The sequence below is a fragment of the Tachysurus fulvidraco genome, chromosome 1 (assembly GCF_022655615.1).
Source record: "Tachysurus fulvidraco isolate hzauxx_2018 chromosome 1, HZAU_PFXX_2.0, whole genome shotgun sequence".
Classification (NCBI taxonomy): domain Eukaryota; kingdom Metazoa; phylum Chordata; class Actinopteri; order Siluriformes; family Bagridae; genus Tachysurus; species Tachysurus fulvidraco.
In genome coordinates, this window is record NC_062518.1 from 21,755,666 (window position 1) to 21,768,604 (window position 12,939).

Consider the following 12,939-nt stretch of genomic DNA (forward strand, 5'->3'; position numbering starts at 1 on the left):
ATCTGTTCATCCGTTAATTCTGAATAATTTAATTGATAGATAGGGAGGTAGATGCATAGATAGATGGTAGATGGGTGGATAGGTAGATGGGTAGAAAGAGGGATGGATAAATGGATAGGTAGATGGATGAATAGAGGAGTAGGTAGGTGGCCGGATGGACAGATGGATGGACAGATAGATATTCAATTCAATTCATATTTGTAAAGCACTTTTAACAATTTACGTTGTCTCAATGCAGCTTTACAGAAGTATAAAACAAAACAAATAAGAATAACAATAAATTAATAAATAAATATAAATTTTAAAATTAAGTTACTATATATCTTTACCATATATTCCTAATGAGCAAGCCAGAGGCATTGCAAGCAAGGAAAAACAACCTGAGATAATATGAGGAAGAAACCTTGAGAGGAACCAGGCTCAGAAAGGATCCTCATCCTCATTTGGGTGATGCTGGACAGGAAATAATGTAAATGTCAATAATGTCCTTTCTACAACAGTTTATAATCGTGCAACCGAGAGCTCCTTAGGAAATAATGGATCAGCGCAAACTCAGAGGTTACCACAAACCCAAGACTAATTCCTTCCTGTCAAAGACTGCAAATGATTGCTGATAAAGACCAGACCATACAGCTGACTTACACAACAATGGTTCAAAGAAGGCATGACAGGCTCCGGGCGGCTCCATCCACAACAATCCCGCGAGACACTGGCTGACCATGCAGATCAATCCCTGGCAGAGTGACTCCAACCAGGGGTTGAACGACAAAGTCTAGGAACTCCCAACACTGGGAGCTGGGATAATTATTGATGTTAACAAAATTACTAACTAAATAAATAAATAAATAAATTGGCATTTTATTTTAATAGATTGCAATTTAATTCTGCCAATTTATATAATTTTCCCTATACCCCAAGTTATAGGGAAACTATAGGGAAGTTATAGGACTTATTTAGTTAACCGACTCATTTTCACAGGAACTATGAGGTTAATATGAGCAAGAAATAGAAGTCTGTCTCACACAATATATATTTCACATTTCAATTTCTTCCTTGAGACAACACTGTATTATCTATTTTAATTTCCTAAATATATTTTAAGGATATAATACAAAGGCTTATGTTTAAATTCAAAGAAAATAGAAATAGATTATCAGCTACATAATTCCTAGCTTTCTGAAACTACTTTCTAACTTTGGGAGGCCCAAATAGACAAATGTTACCAAATCATCTGTTTCCTGAGAAAACCAGAGTGGTTTATAACCACAAGCACCTTTTACCTTATCTCAGTTCCTACTCATGCAAGTTCTTTTGAACGGTTTTTGCACCAGAATGTTTCACTGTGTCAACTGGGTCCACAGTTATTCAAGGCAACCTGGAGCCTCTACAGAAACACAGCTCTGCAATAGCAATTGATCTTGACTGCACAAAAGTCTCAAGATAAACATGAACCTTAATGTTTTCCTCCATTTAACAATGAAATTACATGCGTAATATGAGATTACAGCATTCAAGTCATAATACTTAGACCAACTTGTCTTAAATAAAGTAGCTTTATCCCACATCTCCAAACGCACTTCATTTATTGGATGCCAGGTTTGCCAATTTTTAATTAATTAGCTTTTGTTGACTCCTGTTGACATTTTTTCAACCTATAGTCTGAATATTTGAATGAGATATTCAATAAAATTCAATAATTTGATGTTATTAGTAAAAACCGATTGTGTTTGTTGATTCCTGGAACTTAGATGAAGATCAAGCCAGATTTTTACATAAATAAATCCTTTCTACTGTATATGTATGTGGCTATGCAAAGAAAGAAGAAGAATTTTCCCTCATGCTGAGGAAAACCACGATTAATCAGTCAGGTCCCGACTTTTTGGCAAATTTATAGTTACTGTTTTTTTTCCCACCTCTGCTAACATACTTTTAATGACTCTTGCTGTAGATTAGCGTAATAATGTGTCATAATCAAGACACATACTCTGTAGAGGGTGGCAGTGAGTTTTTGTTCAGCGGTATGCCATTGTGGGACTTACGGTACCACAGTAAGTCATTTCACACTAGGCTTTGTTCAAAAACAACTACATGGTTCCACATCTTTATCATTGTCATTAAAATATATGGTGCTCATACATTCATCTCCATCTTTTCCCTTTGTCTGAAGGGATTACAAGCAGATTTCTTGACATAATATGTTTAAAATCGGGTTCAGTTTTTGAGCTAAATTCCAAAAGCTTTGTAAACTCTGCTGTGAACTCTGCTAAACTCTGCTTTGTAAACTCTGCTAAACTGTGTTGGAGTCCTGAACACTAACTGGAAGGATCTGAGAGATGGGGAGCTTTGTAGGAGAAAGTTCTGCAGGTCTGGATTATGAAGGGAAGGATTAAAAAAGTGATTGTACAAACATACTTGAGTGTAGGACAATATGGTACATAGGACACTTTCATGAGATTATATTCTTATTTTTGCATGATTATGTGATGATGACCTAGTACTGATACTAGTGATCCTGACACCATCTGTTCTCCAGACCTGCCTGATCCATCCTGATTGGAATCTCATGACTGGGAAAGCTCTCACTGCTGTTGACGACCGAACAGAGATACATGAAATTACTGAAAAAAACATGAAGATGGCTTTGGACTGCAATTGGTATGAACATTTGTTTCCTTTTTGAACAAAAGTTTCCATTAAGGAACGAAACTTCCCTGGTTACATGACCCACACATAGTTATAAAGCATACCATATAATAAACGAATGGAAGTTATTTATAATGACAATGCCTGTGTCATGCAGATAAGGATGCGTTACCTTTAAATCTTCGTCCTCATGTTGTCTCAGGGAGTTTTTCCTTGCCATCATCACCTCAACATTCACCGTTAAAAATATACAATATCAATAGCCCAATTCAGTGTATTTGTATGTACACATACCTTTTGTACATATTTCTGCAAAATATTTTTGCCCTTGCTCTTGTTTTTTTTTAATCCATTTTCTCTTGTCTTAGTCTTAGTCTTAATATGACCCAGTAATCTCTTTGACTGTACACTGGCTCTTAGTACACTGATTCTTCAGTCATCTCACTTCTGGTGCATATTTTTAGTATTTTTTTTTTCAATTACAAATGAAAATTCTTTAATGAAAATCTTTATTAACCTTAACTTTTATCAATGGTTTTGCTTCCAGATTAACTTCCAGATTAACAGAAATCCTGAAGCAGTATCCAAAATTGACCGTGATTAACAGCAGCTCAGGCAGCGCATCATATTTTTCTTCTATTGCTCCTAATCATTGTTTTAGACTGCATGGAAGGAAAGCAAGCTTGGATTAAAACAGATCTTTGTAAATTTGTAGTTCGACTAACTGTAAATATACATGTGATTATTCTCATTTGTCACTATCTGTAGATTTGTAGGTAATTTGTGTAGCTTTTCACAAATAATGCAGAAAGAGCTCTTCAGAATATCCTACACTGGTATTTGAATCGAGGGAGTTTTTGTTCTGCTTTGTGCCACTGTGGTGGGGGGTATACCACAGTAGTTCATATCACATTAAACTGATGTACAAAAACCTGCTACGGGAGTGCCGTGGTGTAGGTTAGCATGTTAAGGCGTTATGAATTCAAATCCCAGGTCCACCAAGCTGCCACTGCTGGGCCCCTGAGCAAGGCCCTTAACCCTTAAGTGCTTACTGGTATAAATGGAAATAAATTGTAAGTCACTGTGGACAAGGGTGTCTGCTAAATGCCAGAAATGTATAAAATGTATAAAAGATATTGTGTTGACACACCATTCAGCATCCAGTTTCCAGACTCTACTAAATATCTATTGATTGGTATTATGGTAATACCACTATTATATCGGTTACTATTAGGAGAACCTCGTTGACTGTAAGGACAGTTATAAAAATAAAAAAGATACGCATATATACTCTTTTATTAATTAATGGGATCAAACAACTGAGGAGTTTTCTGGTTAAACCCTTCTACATTGGTCTATTTGTTGTATTTTGGTCTATGTTATTGAGAGTCAGTCAGTGGAAGATATTTTTCTAAGCTCTGGAATAGTGTTTGACTATCTGTAGATGCTTTTAAATCCAGGTTTTTAAATATGGCCTTGCATAATTTGGCCGATTATATGGGCTATTTGTAGCTTGAATGAGGTTCATATTGTGCCATGATAAGAATAGATCGCAATATCAACAAAAACCTAAGGTTATGTCACTTGTCCTTTTGGGGAATTGTACTTTGTCTAGACCAAAAAAAAAAAAAAAAAAAAAAAAAAAAAAATGTATGTAAAACCCTACCATGACTGTGACTAAATGGCTGTATGAATCTACATTGACCCTAGTCTTGCTTTCTTCATACATTGTAAGTGTTTTTGTTATCTTCATTTGTGCTGCTCTTGGGATTTATACACACACACACACACACACACACACACACACACACACACACACACACACACACACACACACTCATATATATATATGTAGTATATATAGCCTTACATTTGAATTTCTTGTACTTTAATTCAAAACACAACCTAAATATTAATGAATAATGATTGGGGGAAAAAAAAGGTAGAATAAGTCCAAAACTCTATTAAAAGAAATAATTAAAAGTAGTAAAGCAAACAAACAAACAAATAAATAAATTCTCTTTATATTATATAAAGTTAGGGTAAATATTATTTCAACCTTTTTTTTGTTGCTGTAATTTTATATAATTTCCTTTTATCTATCCTTTTTAAATGTACACATGCTCATGTCTTTGTCTTTGTCCTAAAAATATAAATACAAAAGTATATATTTATGTATGTAAAGAAAGTAAATCAAATTTATTGCGAACAAAAGTATATTAAAAGGAGCGCATTGTTGTAGAGCTTCAAGAAATTTGCAACTAAAAGAAATTGGATTTTTCTAACATTCCTCTTGGTAAATCAATCCTTAAGTCCTCAATTGTTGGACTCAAATCCAAAATCCAAATTTTATTTGAAGTTTTATAAAATTCTACGGGGGATTGTGCCTCGCTAGTTATTAAAGTGAAGAAACGCCCCACAAATCCTTTTTTGTATGGTGGAATATCACTGTGTACGTGGACTACCACGGTAACTCAAACACAGTTAAGCCCTGTACAAAAACCTGTATTCCATATGGAACGTGTTTTAAACAACTGGAGACTCCAGTTTGTGTTTTCATGGAGGATGAATGACATGGACATTGGAGATAAGCATTGAACATCTTACTGGAAGTTTAATACAAAGCATTAAGCATTAAGCAAAGCATTAAAACTTATTTGGGGGCAGAAGAAAAAACTTTTGGAAAGCCCATTCATCATATCATGAAGTAAGTAACGAGTTTCGTTATAATGAAAAAAAAAAAGACTGGTAAATAGGTGTTCTTTTAAAAGTATCCTGAATAGTTTATAATTCTATTTCACATATATTTTCATATTTTATATAGTTTTTATATAGGTTATACTTTAGATTATTATTATTTTTTACCTCCTTTTGGCTTTATTTTTTTATCCCTAATTGCATTCCATTTATGTTTGAATACCGGACAGATGCAAAAAGCATTTCACTACATGTTGTACTCTGTATGTATGTGTATGTGACAAATAAAATTAGATTTCATTTGATTTGAATAAAATTGCCACTGCAAAAGTCGCTGTCTTTAATGTAAATCAAGCTTGACATTTTCTTTCATTTCTTTCTGCCTTCACTTTGAATTTTCTCTTTGTAACACCATATAATTGACGTAACATAATAAAGTTTATATGTAGGATTCTAATTAAACACATTTTTGAAGCACTTTTGAGAAATTCTTGATGGGGGTTGTGCTCCAATGGTGATCAAACTCTAGAAACTCTAGAGACGCCCCTGCTGATTTGTCAAAGGGATTTTGGGCTGAGGAATATCACTGTGTCTTACTCTTACCACAGTGATTCAAACACAGTTAAACCCTGTACAAAATACCTGTATAGCATTGTCTTAATTTGGATGTGTTAAACAACTGAAGACTCAGGAGTGCTGAATAATCATGGCTGTATTCGTGTATAAGGAGGTATTTTTGTATGTTTTTGGAATTATTTTGGAGGGGATTTTACTCTGGAAAGATGCTTGTGCTTCAATGGAGGAAAATGGAGGAAATTGGATATGTCTACAAACTACATATGGATTTTTGTCTATGCAAAAGAACGGGCATTTAAAATCACTGGAATGTTGTTTAAATGTTTAAAGATGTTTTTGGAGGCAGAAGAAAAACCTTTTTGAAAGCCAATTAACCATATCATCACATCAAGTAAGTAAGAGATTCAGCATCATTACAAATTTTGACCTATAGTAATTTTAACTAATGTTAACATTTTTCTGTGTAATCTATTAAAAGTAACCTGAACAGATTTGATAGTGTACCAGGCTGATATTTTCAATTTTCAATCACAACAAAAAATTACACTCACAATGTTCCTGTCATTAATTTGATGTAGTTAAAGCTTATCATGACCCTTTTCTATAATAAAATAACAGTTTTTAGCTTTATTTATGCTGTTCATAAGACAACCTTGGGGCGCAGGGTATTTGTAAAGGTTCAAATCACAGTGACACTGATCCTCTCTTGTTTGGAAAGCCGATCAAACTTACCGTTGAACCAAGTAAGTAATTTTTCACCTTACTTTTCTTGTTGTTGAAATAAGTAAATTGCAACTTGTTACTTAATGTTTTGTTCTTGAAATTTTGGCTTAGATGTGATTATTCTTAGAGGATATGTGTACAAAAGAAAATTGCCAATGCAGTGTTTAATCGCTTATGTTGTCACTTGTAACTTGACAATGGTATAAAAATGAGTTCCAAGAATTAACTAATAACTTTATAAAAACTGTGTACGTCTAAGTACTGGCAGCTTGAACCAGAATCGTAAGCTTAATTTTTTTAAGAAATGGCAATATTGCAAAGGAGCTATTGCTTAAGTACATTTCAGAAAATCAGGAATCCATTCAGGTGCAAAAAATGTTTGTATATTTATATATGTCTCCTGTAGTATAGTGGATGTTCTATGTGAAAAATGTGTCACACATGCATAAAACATAGGTTGTATATTAAAAAATACAGCTGTTTTAAATGTAGAATGATTAACCTAAAAATGAAAAGAACTTGTATATGTAATCTATACAATATACAAATTTGTACTTTTCAAGATGTATTTGTCATTAGAGAACAAATTTCATGTTAAAAGTATATCTGGTGGAAATAAGCCATCTGAGAGGATTCTAGTTAAGAAAAATCAGCTGACAGAATTTTTTGGCAAGGAATAGATATTAAAATAAACATAATATTTTAACTGCAAAATAACTGCAAAATTCATGCAGAAAACCCCATTGCCATTGAGGTTATTCAATTTATAAAAATGGATCTATATTTGACTGTATATGTACATTATTCATTTTCTACATTTGCTTAATATAAAAGATAAAGTTCATCTTAAAGTTTTTCAAATTGTTTCATAATAATGATGCAAAACAGTTAAAAATGCAATAAAATGTGAATTGAAGCATAAAAAGTTTCACTTTAAATACCAGGTTACTGTATGCCAAATAAACTAAAAAAAAAAAAAAAGGTATAATAATGCTGATAATAATACATCATAACTAATACTCAGTAATAACTTAATACTGGCCTTTGGAGAGTATTAGAATGTAAATATTTCAATAATCTATATACTATATTACAAGTTATATACATGGATATATTATAATCTATCTGTCTGTCTATCTGTCTAAAAAATGTTGTATAAAACCAGGATTGAAATATTCTATAATGCCATGTCTACTGCACCAAGCACTAATTTCTTTATTTCCCTTACTTTACCCTTCAATTCATCCATAAAATGGTTTGACTCCATATTCAAGATTCAAGTTATTTATTTGCCATTCGCAGATATACCTCTTCAACCCCCCAAAATTGGAAAAATAATTCTACAGATATTTTTCTAAAGGTTCCTTTTATATTTATTAAATAATGAAATTTACACCAAAAAAAGACCTAGCATCAGGTGTTCTTTGCTAAAACATTCTATTCTACATACAGTGTCTACTTATTGACCCTTTACTTTTAATCATTTGCAAAAAAAAAAAGAAGACAATTTCATAAAATCACAGAAATCTCTTTTACCGAAAAGTCTTTCATCATCAAGTGGACTAATTTCATATTGAAGAGCGATAGAGTAAAAATAATGAAACTTAAATCTAGTTAGTCTAAATTATAGAGTCAAAAATTTTAGAAACTAAATTACAGATGTTTGTTGTTTTGTATATAATATGATTTTTACAGACCCAATAGACTGAACAAACACGTACAAAACAAGCATTGTATTTTTGTATAAAACTAAAGAGATAAAATTAAAGATATTAAAAATTGTTAAAAGAACTAAAGCAGCAGTATTTATTTATCCTTGCTGGGCGGAAATGAAAATTTCTATTACATATCTATTATGTACAAGGCCTTTAAACATAACATTTAATAATCAATGGCAATGTCAATGTTTACAGAAAATACTGTGGGTAGAACATGTAGAAAAATCACCTTAATAATCATAATTGTGCACAGAGGAAATTGCAGATAATGCTGTTTAAAAATGCCATCATGTAATTTATGAATAATTTATTAAAAGGTTTGCCAGCTGAGGATTAGAAGTGTTTGCAAGTCATTTTAGAAGTGGATTTGCAAGTTAGAAGTGGATTAGAAGTGTTTGCAAGTTTGGGGCATGTTATAAATTTAAATGTATTCATTTTGGTAATCTGTGATTAAATACTGTGAGGTTTTTGCCCTAAAAGGCCTCAAAACTTGTCGATATTTTAAATCCCAGAGGCAAAAAAAAATTGTTCGGTCCTGTTTTGTTGTGTCCATGTTCTTCTTTGAATGTCTTTGTCACATCTGACTCCATAATGGTGGTAAATATGAAGCTTAAGAAAGTAGACACTCAAGAATTTGTAGTGTTTAATAGGTATTTTTGTTTTTTCTACTTGTGGTAAAATTTTCACTGAAAAAACCCCAAATGTTTTAATGCAAATCTTCAATTTAAATGGTAATATCAAACCAATTTCTGTTCTCTGAGATGCCTTAAGTGCTTGTTCATAAACCTCTCAAATTCTGTGAGGTAAAAATCTCTCCCGCTCAAATCCAATAGTATCCAGAATAATTTCTTAAGTATAAAAATTAATTCATTTTATACTGATCAAAAATTCCTAATAATGCCAGTGTACTGTTAAAAAGGGTTCAGTCTGACTGATCCAGCTCTAATATGTGTAGAAACTGAAGTAGGAATGGCATTTGTATCAAGCTGAAGCTAATTCATCCTGCCCTAGAATCATATATTTTATTATGTTGTTTAACTGTTGAATCAGATATGTTTGTACATCATTCTATCTCTGAAATCTTTTACTTGTGGCTGTTTTGATTTTACATGATAAGCCTTAATTATGTTTAAGACTTGACTTGTCAGCATATTTATATTTTTAATTTATTTCCATTTTATTTTTATTTTAGAGAACGTGCAAGAGTTTGTGCCAAAGCTATCAATATTATCTTCATATGGCAACAATGAAAAATGGGATACATGTCTGGCTGCAGCATTCTCTCCAAAAGAAGGCACATTATCTCTGTCCTTAGAAAATAAGAAATCTGTTAAGCACACTGTTGACAACGCTGTGATGTCCAAGAACGGGACGTATTACTTCGCAACATTTTCCAAAGATGCAATCGAAACATGTCAAATGAAAGGCATATCCGCTAATAAAGGTCCTGGACAATGTAAGTATACATCATTTCTTGATTGTTTTTTTTTCTTCTGCAAATGAGGCAATCAGTCTAAGATAAATCAATAAGATTATATAGATATTCATGAGAATCTCCATGTTAATCTTTTCTCAGCACCAGACTGTGGTATGACTGTCGTGACTAAAAGTCCGACTGTCGTGTCTGACGTGACCAATTCAACTGAAATCTTGAAACCTGAAACAAAAACTTACTCTGGTGAGTGCATTCTATTAATATATATACTGTATATATGATGACTGGAAGTTTAATGGTTTGAATGTTTTGTTCATATATAGAGATTTTTTTCTTTTTTAGGTGATCCTAAGGGAAACACCATGCAATTGTTTGTGACTGGCCTCAGACTTCTGTTGGCTAAAGCAGTTGGTGTAAATATACTGATGACATTTAAGGCATTTCTTGTCTAAAGAAAGATCCAGAAACTATCCTATGACCTTTTACCCAAGCTAAAACTGGTGTACATCGAAATAAAAAACAAAACAAAACAAAAAATTTAATTTCTTGTAACTGTAAGTGTTCATAGCTGTTCCTTCATGTTTCCTAAGAGATCTTTTCTATGTTTAAATTCTTCAGTTTTCTGCATATGTGATTAAAACGTAAGTATTTCATGTTAGTCACATTTTTCAAGTAGTTATTTTCCAGTGCTATTTAGTTGAAAAATTTAATCTGCTTTATATATTTTATATATGCTTTTATTATGTTTTCTACACGAAATAGAGTGTGCTTATAGAGCTCAAGTATTAAAGGAAATAGTGCAACATTAAAATATTGCCTGCAGACAGATAACAGTTTTGCAAGTCGTTGCATTAACCACAGGTTTAACAGCACATAACCCTGCAAGGCACGATGTAAACCTCGCCCTTAGATAACAATCGACCACACATTTCAGTTCCTAAGAAACACTGTGTTTCGTCATTAATCGCAATTCACGAGTGAGAACTCTGTATACAATAAAGAAATGAGCAACAGCAAGTTCATGTTTAATTCAATGCTCATTCTTAGGCTTCATCTTTTGCAGCAATTTACTGATGCAATCTAAACATTTTCCATTAACTTAAATGCTCAAAACCATTAAATCAGTTACTCAGTTGTTTTATATTTATGTATGTTTTAAGATTGTGGATCTAACTTTTAATATCTGCTTTTAATTATATGGATCTTTTTTTTTTTATCAAACATGAATATAATGAATATAATTAAAAATGCTGGTGTGTATGGGTTATGATGCAATGGGGATGAATGTGTATTTCTGAAGGATGAAGATATATGAGTTATTATAATAATAAAATAAATTACTCTTTCCAAAAACAACAAATGATGGGCTTGTTTGGCTCCCTCTTCTGATGAGAGAAGGTTTGTTTATATACTTGTACATATACAGCCACATATGTTAAAAATCAAACAATTGCTAGGAAAATGTTCAAAAAATCAAAAATCAAAAAAACAAACAAAAAAAAACATATTTTTTAAATGTAATATGTTTTGAACATTTATTATTTATCAATAATATCAATATAACTTTGGAATTTGTATTACTTTTCAAACAACTTTGATGTTCAGCCTAAAAACATGACACAAATTCCATCAATGTGTTAAACAGCTAATATTAAAAGTACCTGACCTTGGTTTAAAAATGAGATGAACTTCATGCTTAATGTGTTTTGTAAATAAATAAAGTTATTAGTGTGGGGTTGTGGTAGCTTAGTGGCTAAGGTGTTGGACTATGGATTGGAAGGTTGTGAGCTTAAACATCGGTCCACCAAGCTGACACTGCTGGGTCCCTGAGCAAGGCCCTTAACCCTCAATTGCTCCATAAAATTAGATAAAATTTAAGTTGCTCTGGATAAGGGCATCTGCCAAATGCTGTAAATGTAAATAAGTGATTTTTCCAGCATATTGAAGCATTTTACTGAGGTAGAAGAAATCTTTTTTTTTTTTTTTTTGCACATCCCAGCATTGGAGGTTGCGGGTAGAGCACAGGGCTAACCATGATTCAGCACCCCTAGAGCAGAGGGTATTGAGGGTCTCGCCCAGCTTCCCAACAGCAGCAGCTTGGCAGAATTAGGGCCCCAAGATTCCAATCAACAACCATGAACCTTAACCACACAAGCTACCACTGCCCCAGGAATATGCCAAGAAATGCTCATACACAAGTTACACTCTGCAGTCCAGTAGCTTATTCATACACAGATGCAGACAGTTCTGAGAAGGTGTCTGAAAGAGACAATGTTAATTCCAAAATGATGAACAAAATTGGTTGCTTTAAACTATTTAAAAATAAAACACATGGGAGCTTATTTAATTAAAGGTTAATTAACTATTAGTTAAATAATTAACTTTTAATGTCTAAATAAAAATGTAAGAATTCACTTTTTTTGGATCAAAAATGCAATAAATTTTTAACACCACTCAGTATAAATTATTACTAATAGTAATAATAGATATTAGTACAAAGCATTACTAAAATATAATGATGAAATACAAGTATTCAAGTATTTTCCTTCCCTGATTTAAAATATGTGAGACATCCATGGTGTATTCTCATAGGCTAAGAGATTCAAGTTTATTTATTTGTATAGCACTTTTTACAATTGACATTGTCTCAAAGCAGCTTTACAGAACATAAACATAGAACAAAAAGTTATTATAAAGAATAATATAAAGATTATAAAGATATAAAGATTAATAGAATACAAAATTCAAGATTCAAGATCCACTGTGACCCTGATTGAGGTAAAAGTGGTTTACCAGACACATTTATACCAATGGCAATTCATACTTCTTGCCACCAGGGGGTCTATCCACCAGTGGAATGGGACCATCATTAATCGAATAGTATTTTGGTGGTGGCAGCAGTGACCTTGGAATTCAAGTGTATTATTAGTAGGTGTTGCAATGATGCAAGTGCGGGTAGGTGGTAATGTTTGTGCACATTTGTTAGTTTCTACAATAAAGTTTTTGGTTGTGGGTTGTTTTTTAAGCCAAGAGTGTTATTAAGCCACAAGTGCTACTGTCACTGCTGGGGTGCTGATCATTCATCTACATTAACAAAGAATAATTGTAAATATCCAAAATATACCTTTTATTACATACACCTATATG

The 12,939-nt window shown here is 32.5% G+C and overlaps 1 protein-coding gene across 1 annotated transcript; it reads left to right on the plus strand.

The window, feature by feature from the left end:
* Positions 1-1,960: 1,960 nt before the first annotated feature.
* LOC113649272 lies at positions 1,961-11,148 on the plus strand. Its single transcript, XM_027156980.1, has 5 exons — positions 1,961-2,048; positions 6,564-6,659; positions 9,550-9,813; positions 9,934-10,035; positions 10,135-11,148. The coding sequence occupies exons 1-5, from the start codon at positions 1,961-1,963 to the stop codon at positions 10,242-10,244; spliced, it is 660 nt and encodes a 219-aa protein (XP_027012781.1). The 3' UTR covers positions 10,245-11,148.
* Positions 11,149-12,939: the final 1,791 nt, after the last annotated feature.

Bases quoted from the DNA above. Each gene is read 5' to 3' on its own strand.
- LOC113649272 (XM_027156980.1), top strand. From the start codon at position 1,961: ATGTGTCATAATCAAGACACATACTCTGTAGAGGGTGGCAGTGAGTTT. The intron at 2,049-6,563 runs GTAAGTCATTTC...GCTGTTCATAAG, and splicing joins GTGGGACTTACGGTACCACA to ACAACCTTGGGGCGCAGGGT. The intron at 6,660-9,549 runs GTAAGTAATTTT...TTTTTATTTTAG, and splicing joins CAAACTTACCGTTGAACCAA to AGAACGTGCAAGAGTTTGTG.